This window comes from Rhinatrema bivittatum, chromosome 2 (genome assembly GCF_901001135.1).
Source record: "Rhinatrema bivittatum chromosome 2, aRhiBiv1.1, whole genome shotgun sequence".
Lineage (NCBI taxonomy): Eukaryota > Metazoa > Chordata > Amphibia > Gymnophiona > Rhinatrematidae > Rhinatrema > Rhinatrema bivittatum.
Window position 1 is genome coordinate 119512079 of NC_042616.1, and position 17046 is coordinate 119529124.

A 17046-nucleotide genomic window follows, 5' to 3' on the forward strand; every position below is an offset into this window, starting at 1 on the left:
GAAATACAATATAGAACTGCTTGACCGAGCATGATGTCGGAAGACGTTGGGAGATCTAGGCAGTAGATCCATTGGAACATTTTTTAGATGGGCGATAGAAGATGCCTTTTTCTGGAGTTAGTGTGCTGAAACTGAGCCTGATAGAGGAATCTGTGATGAACTATGGCAGAACTGAATACAGTTTGAGATCCAGTTAGATATAATCCTTTTGGAAACTGCAATCCCTAATGAGTTGGGGTTGAAAGATATAAATAATTGCGAAGATTTGTGAAAGCTCTAAGTTCTTTGCTTGTAATACGCTACGCTCTTTTGCAATCTAGAGTATGGAGTGGAGACTCCCTTTTGTTAGCATGCGGCTTAGGGTAGAAACTTTGGATGAGTTCTCAGAACCACTTTTATCATGAAAAAAGTGTAGATAAGGAGAGTAGTTAACTAAAGCTTGGAGTTCACTCACTCTGCGAAAAGAGGTTATTGCGACTAGAAAAACTACTTTCCAAGTTAGGTCGTTTAAATGAGAAGAGTGTATAGGCTTGAATCGGAGGTTTTCGAAGAGGAGGGTGGAGGCTGAGAAGACCTCCCATGAAACTCTGACGAGGTGGTCAAGTCTGACTTGGAAAGATGAAGTAAATAGGTCAGTATCTGCGTAGGAGTTGAAGAAAAGGGTGGTACTTTGATAGTGGCACCAGGTAATGTATCATTTCCATTTGAAGGAGTAATTTCTCCTTGTTGAGGGTTTTCTAAATGCCATGATGTGTTGAATGTCCTCTGAGAGAATGAAATCTTTTTAAGATTTCGCGTTCAACATCCATTTTATCAGGTGAAGGGAGGTATGGAGGGGATGAAGGAGGGGTTCGTTCTCCCTCCTATGTCAGGAGGCTTGGATCTTGACCTAGATTCCAAGGATCCATTTTGGAGTACTGTACTAGATAGGCGAACCAGGGTTGTCTTGGCCAAGCAGGAGCTATGAGTATAATTCGTGAACGATCTTGTATCAGTTTCTGAACTGTCTTTGATATGAGAGGAATTGGTGGAAATGCATAGAGAAGACCGTGAGACCATGACATCAGGAAAGCATCCCGTCTGTATCTGATGGGGCTGGGGTGGACTGAGCAAAACTGTGGAACTTTCCGATTGTGTTCTGTTGCAAGTCTATCCAAGAGTAACCCCCCAGTGGAGGAATATCTTGTCCACAACTGTTTGATTCAGCGACAATTTGTGAGAGTGAAAAATTCTGCTGAGACAATCTGTCAACGTATTGTCCACACCTGGTAGATAGGTTGCTCTCAGTAATATTGAATTTTGGAGGGCCCAGCCCCATATCCACATGGCTTCCTTGCAAAGGGTCCAGGAACCTAATCCTCCTTGTTTGTTTATGTAGAACATTGCTACTTGATTTCCCATGTGTATCAGTACGGTTTGGCCCCTTAGCAGATGTGTGAAAACTTTCAGTGCATACCTCATGGCTCTGAGCTCCAACAAATTAATTGGATATAATTTCTCGACTTGTGTCCATTGTCCTTGTGTTTTGTATTGTAGCATATGTGCTCCCCAACCCTGTGTTGAGGCATCTGTGGTTAGGATTAAGTCATGTACTGGTTCCCGAAGAGGAGATCCCATTGTTAGATCTTTTGTATTTGGCTACCAGTTGATTTCATTTGCCATTGAGTCCACTGATTTTTCAATCTCCATTGAAGACAATGCATATTGAGTTGGGTATGGGGTACTACATGAACTGCTGCTGCTAGGTGTCCCAGAAAAGATAGAACATGGTGGGCTGTTGGATTTGTTGTGGTCAGCAGCTTTGACGCAAGATAAAGTAGGCGACCCCTTCTTTCCTGAGGAAGTAATGCACGGGTTTGAACCATGTCTATCTTTGCCCCTATGAATTGTATAATTTGAGTACCAATTTCTCGTAATTGATTAGAAACCCTTGGGACTCTAGACACGCTTTTGTTGTTGCTAAGTGTTGAAACAAGGAGTTGCGATCGGGTGAAACTATTAGCCAATCGTCCAAGTAACGGAATATCCGAATTCCTTGAGGCCACAAGTGGTGTCAGTCAGGCATTTGGTGAAGACTCTGGGAGCAGAGGAAAGACCAAAGGGGAGAACCTTGTAGTGTTTGGTGTTTACCTGGAAGCAGAGGTATTGCCAGCAGGAGGGGTGTATCATGATGTGAGTATCTGCATCCTTGAAATCTAGAGAGCACATCCAATCGTTCTATTGTATAAATTGGAGAACTAGCTTGAGAGATGTCATCTTGAATTTCTCCTTGTTTAAGAACCGAAGATCTAGAATTGGTCAGACAACCCAAGTATTTCAGAATGAGGGAGTAAAATTCCAAACCGATCTTGTTTTCCGGGATTAATTGGTTTGCTTGATGTTGCAGCAGCATCTGTAGTTCTTGCTCTAATATGTGAACAGTGGAAATCTCTGTTGCTCTGGTGGTCAGATAGGGATGCGGGACTTTGGAGAGAAAATTGAGATGATATTCCTCTTTCACAATTTGGAGCGCCCATTGGTCTGAAGTGATCTTTTACCATTCTGGAAAGTAATATTGAATTCTGCCCCCTATCCAGCTGTGGCTGAGGTGTTTTCAAAAAGGTTGTGTGGATTTTTGTAGAGGTGTTTGAACTGTTTTCTTTCCTTCTGGCGAGGTCTAGGCAGAGTTAAATTTGGTTGTGAATGAGGCAGATGGTAAGGTTGGTATTGTTGTGTTCTGTATGGGTTGTAAGTCTTGTATGGACATCTCTGAAAAGTAGGCTTCCTTTGAAAGTAGCATCTAGAAGCAGATTGCAGGTCCACTAATCTTGAGAGATTCGACTGCTATGTTTTGATCTTTTAATTGAGTGATTGTTTCCTTAAATCTGTCTCCAAAATGATTGTCTCCTACACAAGGGAGGTTTGCCAACTTTTTGTGAACATCTTCTCTAATAGAACTGGAACGTAGCCACGCCATACGATAGGCTGCAATAGCTATGGCAGATGTTCTGGCCGAAGTTTCAAAAGATTTGTATACCACTCTGAGAAGATGTCTGAGACCTTCCTCTATGTCATAAAAAGGTTGAGGTGTGACGGGTTGTCCTGTGTCTAAATGAAGATACGGTTTTAATAGTTGGAGATGTTCGTAGAGGTATTGTACCATGTAGAAATGGTATTGCTGAATGTGGGAAGGGAGCATTGCACTTTGAAAAGATTTTTTAGTGTAGTCATCTAGAATTCTCTGTTCTCTTAGAGGAGTGGAGGCATGTAGTCTAGTCTTTTTAGCACGTTTCATCGCTGATTCTACTACAATTGATGCATGTGGTTGTTGAACTACTCCGTAAATGTTAGATTTTTACAACCTGAATTTTACATCCAGTTTCCTAGATATTGGGGCTGTTGCTTGAGGGGACTCCCAGAGTTTTGATAAAATGGAGTCCAATAATTTATGTGAAGGTAGCGCTGATGATTCAGCTGGGACATCCAGAATTTTTAAAAAGTACCGAAGACTTCTTCTCTGGAGTCTGGTAACTTTTTTATTTCAACCTTGAGAAGAGTGCCCAATTTTTCAATGAAATGAGAATATGTAAGGTCTTCAGGAGGAGATGTATGGTCAGGTAGCTCCTCTGGGGGATTAGAGAGGATACCCATGGAACTGTTAGGGGAGCGATCTCCGGAAGAATCTTGTAGGGATGATTGAGGTGACTGGTTTTTGTCTGTAGGATCCTTTGGATTCAGAGAATGTGGAGAGAGGGATGAGTAGGGTGCGGTGACTCCTCTGGAGAATCAGGAAAATGAGGAGGAGAAAATTGTGGATAAAAGGATGAAAACAGATTTGTAATAATTGTAGGATATTTGATTTATGGTTTCTTGGGAACAGAAAGTGGTAGAATCTCCCCAGTCTTTTTTGGGGGGGGGGGGGGGGTGATAGATTCTTGTGGTTAATGCCCGCAAGGAGGATATCTGAAGATGGTAGAGGTGTCCAAGAGACAAGTTCCTTTCTGGGAGGAGTGGTTCTTAGTGTTAGGTCTTTCTGCAGATGTATGGATTTATCATGGGAATGCAAGGATAGTCCCAAGTATTCAGATGGAGTACTCTGATGATTTTGAGCTGATCAAGAGTGGTTTTTGGGGGTGGACACCCATGGAGGTTTTGATAGGATGCCCAAAATGAAATCTTTGGTCTTATAGGACCGTGATGGTGATTTTTTCTTTGAATTTGACGCATGTGTCGATATATGGTCATCACGTAAGTGATGATCCACCTTATGATGCGATTGTGTCTGGGGTTCTGTGTCGAGAATGTGTCGATGCATCATGCTTATGTGTCTGCGACGCAATGGGCCGGTTTTTAAGAGGTACGCGTGGGCGTACATTTGTGCGCGCAACCCGGTGCACACAACTGTACGCCCGATTTTATATCATGCGCGCGCAGCCACGCGCATGTTATAAAATCCAGGGTCGACACACGCAAGGGGGTGCACAATTGTGCAACTTGTGCGCGCTGAGCCGCAAGTCTTACTCCATTCTGTCCCTTCCCCTCCACCTTCCCTGCCCCCCAGCCCTACCTAAATCCCCTCTTACCTTTATCTTATAAGTTGCGCCTGCCTCCGGGCACGGGTAGGTTGCGCACGCCGGCCGACAGCCTGTCCACGATCCCGGGCACAGCAGCGAATGGCCGCTGTGCCTGGAGGCTCCACCCCCACCCCGCCCCTTTTTTCAAGCCCCGGGACATACGTGCATCCTGGGGCTTGCGCACGTTGCCGGACCTATGCAAAATAAACCCATTCCTGCGCGCGCTGAGCCTTCGCGGTTACACGCGTAACCCTTTTAAAATCTGCCCCCAATGTGCACTGAGGCAGGCTGCTTTGTACTATGCGAGTCAGATGATGCAGAGGTGTTGTGAGCTGGTTGCTTCGGGTCTTGCGTTGGGTTTTTTGCAACGAGTTGGAGTCAGGACCCCTTTTATCCCAGTTTTTAGTTACCTTTGAGGGGTCCGATTTGGTCTGATGCTTTTTGGGCCTCGGCTCAACAGAAGATGACCTCTTAGGTAGACTGAGAGCTCTTTTCTTAGACCCCGGGGAAGATTGAATTGATCGTCCCGGGGTAGGAGCATATGAGCCTGAGTGCGGTGATCGAAGGCTGGCTAATTTCATGGCGTTTTGTTTCTGGGCAACATGCGCTCACAATCCTGACATGTCAGGACATTATTTGTCGGCACTGACAATATTTAAATATGGGTTTCCTCGCAGCCATAGGAGCACTTAAAAGTGCTATTGATGTGAAGTTTTCTTCTTTTTTTTTTGTTGAGGTGGAGAAACGGAAGACACGTCCATGCCTGAGCACAGAAAAAAAATAACTGCCGTTGAGAAGCCGCAAACTGCGCGCCGGAAGTGCCACATATGCACAGCACCAAAAAAGTTGAATCTTGAGGACAGTGTCCGAACCAGCATGCCGTCCGATGACATCATCAAATTGCAGGGCTAATTCAGCCTGTTTATTGACGGAAAAAGATTGCTTCTCTTTGGATACATTGCCAGTGTCCAGTGCAGTTCTTGAGCCCTTTGATGTTGGAGCTCTCAGTGCCGATAATGCCAGACTTACTTTTCCTGGAGATCTTCTCCATAAGCTCCAGGAAGGAACAACATCTTCTATGAATCATCTGCCAGCTTGTGCAACAATCAATGTCATGGTCATCCCCCAAGCAGAACACACAACTATCATGGGGAATCCATGATAGATATGATCCATCTGCACCAAGGGCACTTGTTGAAGACACTGGTCCTCTTCTCTTTCTCCGGTATGGACCAAAAAATTAACACAGCAAAATTGAATGACTCAATTTTATAAAAAATTCGACTAATACTGCTCAGTGCAGATATGGATGCACATGGCAGATGATGAAAAACTACCTTGACTGAAGAAAATCTAATTTGTGAACCAAATAAGGGTTAGAGAAGGTGAACCAAGAGGCACCACAATGAAAAGACATGACAAGAAAACATTTTTAGAGAAAAAAAAATATATAACTAATAGGCTCTACAGAAAAACTAGAACTGAAGGGGTCCTGCTCAATGTCCATAGTGTAGGATGGTGTGCATATGCTCAGTAAAGCATGCCAAAAGTTTCTAGAAGCAATGGAGTTACTGGCTAGGTTCCATCAGATGACATCACTCACTTGTCAGGCTACTATATTCTGCTTAACCTCAGAAAATGCAAAATCATCAACAATTATATCTACTGCCCCATGGAGGGCTGGTGAAGTTCTACAAGACTGGAAAAGAGCAAGCACAGTACCTATTTTTAAAAAGCAAGACTCAAGAAACTATAAATTTACATTTTCTAAGTTATCTCTTGACAGATTTCAATAATCAATTTTTATTTTATTTGAGAAATATGACATTTTTAATGACAGATGGATCAGACTGAACTAGCTTACAAGGAGGTGGCAGTTTTAATTTATGGGTGGAGGCAGCAAGGAGAACATTCATGATATATATACATAAATTTAGCAACCAGTCTGCTATTTTTGGCAGCATTTACTGTCAAGAGAACAGTCTGTTTGCAATTCAGTTATAAGCACCAGGTCTAAAATAGAAGAGAGAAAGAAATGGGTTCAGTTTAGTGAGTGGAAAGCCAGCTTTGACAGGGACAGGAGCAATTCAATTTCCAGGATGGCAAAGCTAGGGATGCTACAGAGACAATGTAAACTGCCACTGAAAGGAAGGAGTCTCAGCCATTGCTCTATGGTGACAAATCTAGTAGCCAGACTCACAACTCACATTTCCTGAGTACCAGTGGGAGCCACAGTTTGCTCTCTGGCAGAGGGATGTTACTGCAGTGGCTGGGCTGAGATGGGGAGTGATTTAAATTGGGGGTAGAGGGAATGCTCCATGATTGCAAATGAAGGATCAGGGTGATGTTGCCCAACAGAGACCGATTCCAGTTATGCAGAAGGAACATGCCAGGCCAAAATTTATTTATTTTTTTTAATCACAGGGAGGCCGATATTCAACACTAATTAACCAGATAAGAAACAACTTATCCATCTAAGTGTCAGTGGCGGAATATCCGGCTGCTATTTGCGATGGTCACTTAATCAGATAAGTGGTGGGTGGGATGTGGGCAGATTGGGGAGGAGCTACTTATTTGGTTAATTTAGTTGGACAAGTGTCGATATTTGGACTTATCTGGTCATGTTAACCGGATAAGTTAGCCCTGCTCAACAGTAGGTTTAAAGTTAGTGGGATAAGACTTATCTGGCTAGCTAGCAAATTTTACAGGGATATTCAGCAGCATAGTGATGCTGCTGAATATCCCTTGTAGGTTAGCAGGATAAGTCTTTGAATATCTACCTAAGCTAGTTTGGATTCAGTCTGAAGTAGCTTCCCATCTCTAGTTCACATATGTGTTTTTCAGTGTTACTTATTTTTAAGCTCCACCTCAAAGTACAACTGAATTTTATCTACCAGTATAAGCAGTTACAAGAGAAAAAAGTTTCATGATTAACATGAGTAAAAGATTAAAAATACATACCTTGCACAACAACCTGACTTCCCGGTACAAAAAACTGCTGTGTGCCATCAGCTGACTGTGCTGCATATTGTACTATTGTAGCCCCTGGCTGAGGTGTTCCTGAGTTTGTCATCGTTAATGTCTGTAGTCCCTGAACACCATCAGATGCAGGATTGGCAATCTGAATAGTCCCACCTTGGGCTATAGCAACTTAAAAGAAAAGAGATACAATATTAATATGTTAGCAAAAACTATGCAGATGTAACATATGAATGAGAAATATTTTAATTATGATTTTCAGAGGAAGGCTCTGGTCCCTAGCCAAGTTAGTGAGTTCTGGTGAACAAAAATTAAACCACCTAAGTAATTTTGTCAAATGAACCTGATAGGAAAGTGAACAACATAGTGGTAATTGTAATTGTCTTAAAGGTGCATCTTGATAATGCTCTGTCCTGGGCACTCTATTACTTTATCTCCATGTACTCACTATATAATAATTTAAATGGTATTATCTGTTTTTGTTTTAATCCACCTTGATAAAAAAAAGTGGAATATCAAATGTCTAGATAAACAAACATTAGTTCTCTTGGTGTTCTAGCTTTCTTCCACAACTTTTATTACCATCTTTGTAACTCCTAAGTCTACCTCCCTGTACCTGAAATTTTACTCAGAATCCAGAACCAAATCTTAGATTCTTTTTCCAACATCACTACCTGGATGTCCTACCATCAAGAACAGATTGGCTTCCTGGGCATTTAGGAATGGTCCAGTGGGCCAGTTGGATTTCTTAGGGGGAGAAATGTTACTCCTAGGGGATGCGGCATTGCTGCTGCTCCATGCTGTGGCAGCAACTACTGCTGCCTCATGCCAATATTGCAGCTTAAACCCGAAGTATTGGAGCCAACTCTTCACCCTAGTCAGGCCTTGGGTACAGTGGGAAGTGTATGCAGTGATCTGTAAAAGCACCCTTCAGGCTAATATTTAGTACAATTCACCCTTTCCCATTGCCAAACTTAACAGTGTCGAGACAATCAGTCTTTTCAGGATACCGTCATTTTCTCTTCCTCTCTGCCTGCAACCTTGGCATCATCTTAGACTACTTACTCTCCTCCTCTACGCTCATTTAAAGCACTGTTCAAACATGTTTGCTTCTCTGTAACACTACCCACTGCGACCCAGATACCTCCTGATGGACGGGTATTACTTTTTGATTACCTATGAGAAGTACCTTTCTGTTGCAGATAACGTATAGTCATCTATGGTGCAGGAAAATACTTTCGTTAGAAAAAAAAAAAAAAAAAAAGGCCATTTTGCAGATGGTTCCTGAGCCACATATGCTAACCCAGTTAAAGAATGCTATATATCATTTGTATAATTTGAAAAATGTACAGTAAAATATGACGTGTAAGGTAAAACCTACTTTCCTACAAATCTGGAATGTATACTTGCAATTATCTCACACAGCTCGTAGAATGAGTTTGAATGAATTTTCATCTTATTAACAGGATGAAAATTCTGTCTGTACACTGCCAAGGATGGATTCTTGAAAGATGGACCTAAGCTGGGGAGGGTATGGGAGGGAAAGCAGGGTAAGCTGTTTTTTTTGAAGAGTTATTGTGACAACTTGGTGATTGATAAGAAGCCATCGTCACTAAGAGTTTGTATGTTTATTATAACGAAAGAAGATTTAAGGTTTATGCAGAGTTTATTTCAATTAAAGCCTCCCATCAAGTCTCTTGCTGTGTCTTGGAATTTCAGCATTGTTCTTATCCAGTTGAGCTTTTGGCCTCCTGTAGGTTTAAGTATCAGACCTAGATGGTAATATTTTTGGTGGTGTTTAAAAGAAATGCCATGCTGGGTCAGACTAAAGATGCATCAAGCCCAGCATCCTGTCTCCATCAATGGCCAATCCAGGTCACAAATATCCAGTAGGATCCCCAAGAACAGATCCAATCCTTCTTGCTAATAACCAGGGTAAGTGGCAGCTTTCCCAAACTCTACATGGCTAATAATGGTTTATAGACTTTATTCAAGAATTTTTTTAAAACCTTTTTTAAACCCAGCTTCACTAACTGCCTTCACCACATCCACAGGCAACAAATTCCCCAGCTGAACTGTGTGCTGCATGAAAAAATATACTCTCAGATTTGTTTTAAATATGCTAGCTATTAGTTTCATGGAATGTCCCCAGGGTCTATGTAAAGGTACATAACTCAAGATTTTACAGACATCTACCATACCTCCCCTCATCAGTCTCCAAGCAGAAGAGCCCTAAGCTATTTAGCCACTCTTCATAGGGAAGCCCTACCAGCCCCTTTATCATTTTGGTTACCCTTCTCTGTACCTTTTCTAATTCATCTTTTCTGAGATGGGGTGACCAGAATTTAACAAAAATACAAGGTATGGTCACACCATGGAGTGATACAGAGGTATTATGATATCCTCTGTTTTATTTTCCATTCCTTTCCTAATACCTAACATTCTATTAGCTTTTTTAATTGCCACTCTGCACTGGGTTGAGGATTTCAAAGTTTCCCAAGATCATTTTTCTGGTTGGTGATGCCTAATATGGAGCCCAGTACTGTGTACTTATAGTTTAAATTTTTCTTCCCTATATGTATCACTGCACTCGTTCTCATTTAATTTAATCTGTCATTAGATGCTCAGTCCTTCAGTCTTGCAAGGTCCATCTTTTAATTCCTCACAACCCGTTCATAATCTAACAACTTCTAATAATTTTGTATCATCTGTAAATTTGGTCAACTTGCTTATTCCCTTTTCCAGAACATTTATAAATATACTAAAAAGCACTCAGTCCCAATACAAATCCCTGGGGCACTCCAGTATTTACCTTTCTCCATTAAGAGACATGATCATTCAGTCCCACTGTTTCCCATCCTAACATAGTAACATAGTAATGATGGCAGAAAAAGACCAAAATGGTGCATCTAGTCTGCCCAGCAAGCTTCCCAAGGTAGTAACTGCCTCTCCATGCAGGTTGCCCCCAAGTTTCTCTTGAGGGTAGTAACTGCTGCTCTGTAATAGGATATTGCCTCCTATCTCATGACTTTTTCATTTTCTCATGATCCTTCCATAAATCCAGATACTCTATTTATCAACTGACTCACCCTTGTCCACATGTTTATTATCTAGCAATCCAGTCACCTCTCTCAAGCTTCTTCTAATATACTTGAAAGTTTTTCTTATTAAATGTTTGCTTCTCTGGGAAGTTTTGTTTCAATTGTTTTTTCTTTTGGTCTCCCTTGGTAATGCTTTACATCTAACTTGCCAGTGTTAATTACTCCTTCCTCTTTTCTTCATTTGGACCAATCTTCCAGTTTTTGAAAGATGCCCTTTTGGCTTTAATGGCCTTTTTTACCTCACCATTTAACCATGCTGGCAATTATCTGGTCTTCTTTCTAGCTTTTTTAATGTATGGAATACATCTAGGCCAGGCTTCCAAGATGGTGTTTTAAACAGCATGCTGCATGCGTATTTATAAACTTTGCAACTACTCTTTCAGTTCTTTTCTAATTTCCACATTTCATAATAATCTCCTTTTTAAAGTTAACTGCTACTGAAGTAATTTTCCTTAATGTCCTCCCTTCAGAGAATATAATAAATTTGATTACATTATGATCACTATTGCCAGGCAGTCTCACCATGGTTACTTCTCACATTAGATTCTGTGTTGCAGTGAGGATTAGATCTAGAGTATTCCCTCTTTTCGTCATTTCCAGGACTAGCCATTACATGAAGTAGACATTTATGGCATCTAGAATCTTTACCTCCATAGCAAGTCCCAATGAGACATTTACCCAACCAATACTGGGTAACTGAAATTTCCCATTATTTTCATGTTGCCTAATTTGCTAACTTTCCTAATTTCTGTTAGCATTTCACTGTCTGCTTCTTTATCCTAACCAGGATGATGGTAGAATACCCCATCATTATTCTCTTCCTCATCACATAAGAAAATTATTCCTTACCTGCTAATTTTCGTTCCTGTAATACCATGGATCATTCCAGACGGTGGGTTATGTTCCATGTCCAGCAGATGGAGTCAGAACACAAAATTCCCAGGGGAGGACCCATATAACCACGCCTCCCCTGTAACAGCTCTCAGTAACTAGACTAACAAAGCCCAAAAGAGAGAGACTAAAAACAGAGGGATCAAGTAATCAAAGAAGGAATTGAAATAACCACTGTCCAAATAAACAGCAACTAAATTCTGAACAGTGAACTTGCGAACAGCAGTGCGTGAACAAAAAAAAGACGCGCAGTATTCGAAATACAGAGTAAAAGATTGTTAAGAGAGGAAGGCAGGGATGTCCCACAAGCAAACCCCCAAACCAAGGGAGGGTGTCTGGAATGATCCATGGTATTACAGGAACGAAGATTAGCAGGTAAGGAATAATTTTCTTTTCCTTGTACATACCAGGATCATTCCAGACGGTGGGATGTACCAAAGCTTTCCCATCACGGGTGGGCCGCAGACAGCCCTGCTTGTATTACCTTGTCTCCAAGCTGACCGCCCGACGGAGCACCGACGTCCAGGCGATAACGTCTCGCAAAAGTATGGATCGACTTCCAGGTGGCCGCCCTACAAATCTCCTGAGTGGAGACGGAGGAGCTCTCCACCCAAGATGTCGCCTGGGCTCGAAGAGAATGAGCCTTGACAACCAGCGGAGGGGACTTACCTACGCTAAGGTACGCTGCTATGATCGCTCCCTTCAACCACCGCGCTATAGATTGTTTGGAGGCCATGCAACCCTTCCGGGGTCCGAACCAGAGGATAAACAGATGATCGGAGAGCCGAAAATCATTAGTCACCTCCAGATAGCATATCAGAGACCGCCGTACATCCAGTCTACGCAGGTCTCCAGACTCAGAAGAGGCAAAAGATGGTAATTCCACCGATTGGTTGAGGTGAAATGCCAAAACCACTTTAGGGAGAAAAGAAGGAACAGTCCTCAGCGAAACCCCTTCAGGCGTGAAACGAAGGTATGGTTCACAACAGGATAGGGCCTGCAGCTCAGAAATACGTCTTGCTGAACTGATTGCCACGAGAAAAAATGGTCTTGAGAGTGACGTCCTTGATGGTAGCCGAGCTTAGAGGTTCAAACGGCGATCCACAGAGGACTCTGAGCACCAGATTCAGATTCCACGACGGACAAGGTGGGTGAATCGGAGGCTTCAAGAGTTTCACTCCATTAAGGAAACGGGAGACGTCCGGATGCGAGGACAGAAACTCCTTATTTCCACTGCGAAGAAAAGCCCCCAAGGCCGCCACCTGAACCCGAAGAGAATTGTAAGCAAGACCCAAATCCAAACCTGCCTGCAAGAAGGAAAGGACTTGTGGCACTGAGGCCTGCATGGGAAGAATGTCATTCGCTCCACACCAATCCTCAAAGACCTTCCAGACTCGAACATAGGTAACAGAGGTGGACATCATACGTGCTTTCAGTAGCGTTGAAATAACCGGCTCCGGATAACCGCGCCTCCTCAACTGACGCCTCTCAAAAGCCAGGCCGCAAGAAAGAAGCGATCTGCCTCCTTGAAAAATATTGGTCCCTGGCGTAGAAGATGTGGCAGCTGACCGAGACGAAGGGGACCCTCTACCGTCAAATTGCGCAGATCCGCGAACCACGGTCGTCGGGGCCACTCTGGCGCCACAAGGATCACCGGCCCTTGGTGTGCCTCTATCCTGCGGATGACCTTGCCCACGAGGGGCCACGGTGGGAAAACATATAGGAGACAGTGGCGCAGCCAGGGCAGGACCGGCACGTCCATGCCCTCGGCGCCGCGCTCCCGCCTGCGGCTGAAGAAGCGGGCGGCCTTTGCATTTCCAGCGGTTGGCATTAGGTCTACGTGCGGTGTCCCTCATCGCCGTACTATTATCCGCATCGCATGCTGCGAGAGCTCCCCAAGTTTTGTTGACTGAGAAAGTCCGCCTGTACGTTGTCCACTCCCGCTATATGCGAGGCCGCTAGTCGTTGAAGGTAAAGCTCTGCCCACTCCATCAATTTGGTGGTTTCCAGAGAGACCAACCGACTTCTCGTGCGTCCCTGGCGATTGATGTACGCCACTAGTCGCATTGTCCGATAGCACCCTGACTGCTTGATGGCGTACTATGGGGAAGAAACCCTGTAACGCCAGACGGACCGCCCTGGTCTCCAAGCGGTTGATGGGCCACTTCGACTGTTCCTCCATCCATCGACCCTGGATTGAGCTGTCCCGACAGACCACTCCCCAGCCTGTGAGGCTGGCGCCCGTGGTGATAATCACCCAATCCAGGTCCTCCAGCGACACCCCCTGAGCTAGGTGCCACAGTTCCAGCCACCAATGGAGACTGATGAAGGTTCCTCTCGGAATCGGAAGGATTGCCTGGAAATCTCTCGACACCGGCTGCCACCGGGAGAGTAGGGATCTCTGCAGAGGCCTCAGATGCGCAAATGCCCAAGGAACCAGATCGATGGTCGAGGCCATGGTCCCCAGTACCTGCAGGTAGTCCCAGGCAGTGGGCGTCTCGAGCGCCATAAATCCTTGAATCTGCTGATGCAGAGAATGAGCTCTGTCCGGATGCAGAAAAACCCTGGCATTCTTGGTGTCGAAGTGAGCTCCCAGAAAATCCAACGACTGGGACGGGACCAGGCTGCTCTTGGTGAAGTTGACAATCCATCCCAGAGATTGGAGAAGTTGTACCACTCTGTCGACTGCAAGGATACACTGCGCTCGTGACTTTGCACGGATGAACCAATAGTCTAGGTAAGGATGCACAAGGATGCCTTCCTTGCGCAAGGTTGCCGCCACTACCACCATGATCTTCGTGAAAACCCGTGGAGCTGTGGCCAGGCCAAAGGGAAGAACACGAAATTGGAAGTGTTGACCCAAACTTTTGAAGCGTAGGCAACGCTGATGAGCTTGACAAATTGGTATGTGGAGATACGCCTCCGTGAGATCCAACGAAGCCAAGAATTCTCCCGGACGAACTGCTGCTAACACTGAACGGAGTGTCTCCATGTGGAAACGAGGGACTCTGAGGGACCGGTTGACCTGCTTGAGGTCCAGGATAGGACGAAAAGTACCTTCCTTCTTGGGAACCACAAAGTAGATTGAATAATGCCCCCGGCCCAGTTCGGCGGCTGGCACCGGCACTATGGCCCCCAATTGAAGGAGACGATAGAGGGTCTGCCACACGTCTCCCTGTTTGATTAAGGACCCGCAAGGGGAAAACAGGAACCGGTCCAGAGGAGCGCAAACAAAATCCAAAGCGTAACCGCGTCTTAGAATATCCAGAACCCATTGATGCGACGTGATTTGAACCCACTCTTCGTAGAAGAGAGCAAGGTGACCCCCCAGTCGAGGGACCACCTCGCGGGTCTGTCTGGCATCATTGGGTAGATTTAGCGGATGTACCAGCACCCTGCGCTTCCTTACCCTGGCTGCGCCCACGAAAGGGCCGGTTCCAGGAGTGCGAACAAGAAGAGGGAGCCAGAGGTGGCTGTTGCCTCTGAGGACGCGCTCTCCGCTGGTTAAGATAACGGTTTCTGGAGTAATTATATGATCTTGACAAACGGGGTCGATCTTCGGGCAACTTGTGCACCGCTTTCTCATTAAGGGACTTGATGATCTGATCCAAGTCTTCACCAAAAAGATACCTACCCTTAAAAGGAAGGAACCCCAAACGTGTCTTGGAAGAGGCATCAGCCGACCAATTGCGAAGCCAAAGGAGCCGATGCGCTGAGACCGCCACCACCATGGTTCAGGCTAGGACCCTTAAAAGATCATATAAAGCATCCGCTCCATAGGCAACCACGGCTTCCAGTCTGTCCGCCTGGTGAGCCTCAGCGTCTGGTAAGGACTGGGAGGTGAGAAGCTGCTGCACCCACCGGACCCGCTCGCTGTGCGAGGGAACTGCAGATAGCCGCCCGCATCCCTAAGGCTGAGACCTCAAAGATACGCTTGAGGTAAACCTCCAGCTTCCGATCCTGCATATCCTTCAACGCTGGCCCTCCAGTGACAGGAATAGTGGTATGCTTTGTGACCGCTGATACCGAGAATCTACGGCGGGAACTTTGAGAATTTCCAAAAAATCGGCCGGCAGAGGATACAATTTTTCCATGGCTCAACCGACCCTAAGGTTGACCTCCGGGGAATCCCATTCCCGAGTGATCAACTGCAAGATCTTGTGATGAGTGGGAAAAGACTTGGCTAGAGGCCGCAGTCCTGCTAGGAGGGGGTCCCCCTTCTTGAGAGCCGGGTCAGACCCCACCGGTTCCGGAGGGGGATCAATAGCCATTTCCTGGAGGATGTAGGGAATGAGGTCATCTAACTCCGCCGCTTGGAAGATGCGGAGGACCCTAGGGTCGTCGCCCTCCACCTGGGCCGCCAAGGTGGGGGTCAACCACGTCAGGGTCCTGGGATTGTCCTCCCCCCCGACGAAGTCTGTATTATCGATGGTGTCCCGGTAGGGCCACGAGATGTCCCCGCTCCCCCGCCTACTAAAGGGGGGCGAGCCTGAGGGAGGGTCCCACCCAGGAGGGGGGTAGGACATGGCATCTTCGGGGGAGAGGGTCCCCAGGTCCCGAAGGTCGTGTCTCTGCTCTGAAGAAAAGCCCTGTGCATCAGGACTATGAATTCAGGGGAAAAGGCCTGGCATCCTGAGGGGTCACCCACCGGGGGATCCCCCCTCTGCCTACCAGGATTAGACTCGGAGTAAGGGTCCAAAACGGGCCTAGAAGTGGGGAACGGATTATCCGTGTCCTCCTCAGAAAGCGCTGCATCAGAATCTTGCAACAAAATGGCCGCCGTTCCCGCGTTGAGAGGGAATGGGGCCTGGCGCTTCCTTCCCACGCGGTCTGCAGCTCGAACGTCCTTGTTAGTAGCTGGCGCACATTCCCCCTCGGGGAAACAGCCTGAGCACAGATCCTCTTCAGAAAATAATCCGGCTCTGTCGGAGCCCTCACAAGGCGCCGCAGACTGCATCGGCGCAGGGAGAGAGAGAGGGGGGGAGGCTCTACAGGTGGCTCGTGCCTAAAATGAGCGCCGACCCGGCAACGGAAGCTTGCCGCGGTCCCCCACCGACCTGAAGAAGAACTGATGGGGAATTACCCTCCCGTCAGCAGGCGGCCCCGGGGAATGGTGCTTCGCGGGGCCACAGGTCGGGACGTCGGTCGCTCCCCAAAAGGGAGGGGGAAAAACCTGGGTCAGGAGGGAGAGGCCGGCACTACAGACTTTCACCTCAGAGAGCCGAACGGAGTCCAAAAAATTGCAGTCTTCTGCTGAAAAAGAAGATGAAACAAAAATACACTTACCCCAACTGAGCCCTCAGTGAGGAAAATGAGAAAAGAAAGAAAGAAAACAGGCAACAGCCTGTCAGCAAGTCACCAGGCTAGAGAGCGGTGAGCCAGCACCAGCGGAGAGCTCTCCCCCTGCTGTAAGAGGAGCCTTAGCAAAGTGACCTAAACTGTAAATTTAAAACTTCCTTTTTTTTTTTTTTTTTTTTTTAAACTTGATCCCCCTGAGGAGGTAGCCCTAAGCTAACAAGCTG

General features: G+C 45.7%; 1 protein-coding gene across 11 annotated transcripts in view; it reads right to left on the minus strand.

Moving 5' to 3' along the window:
- CREM (cAMP responsive element modulator) overlaps window positions 1-17046 on the minus strand; it is a 284166-nt gene that overhangs the window by 108499 nt on the left and 158621 nt on the right. For 9 of the 11 annotated variants that reach the window (XM_029588562.1, XM_029588564.1, XM_029588565.1 and 6 more), the window contains one exon: window positions 7515-7703. The exons of 1 other annotated variant lie outside the window; for it this stretch is intronic. In XM_029588562.1, the coding sequence (XP_029444422.1) occupies window positions 7515-7703 (189 nt within the window). Of the gene's footprint in view, window positions 1-7514; window positions 7704-17046 lie in introns of those variants that run through there. One more of the 11 variants, XM_029588571.1, reaches the window with a different exon arrangement.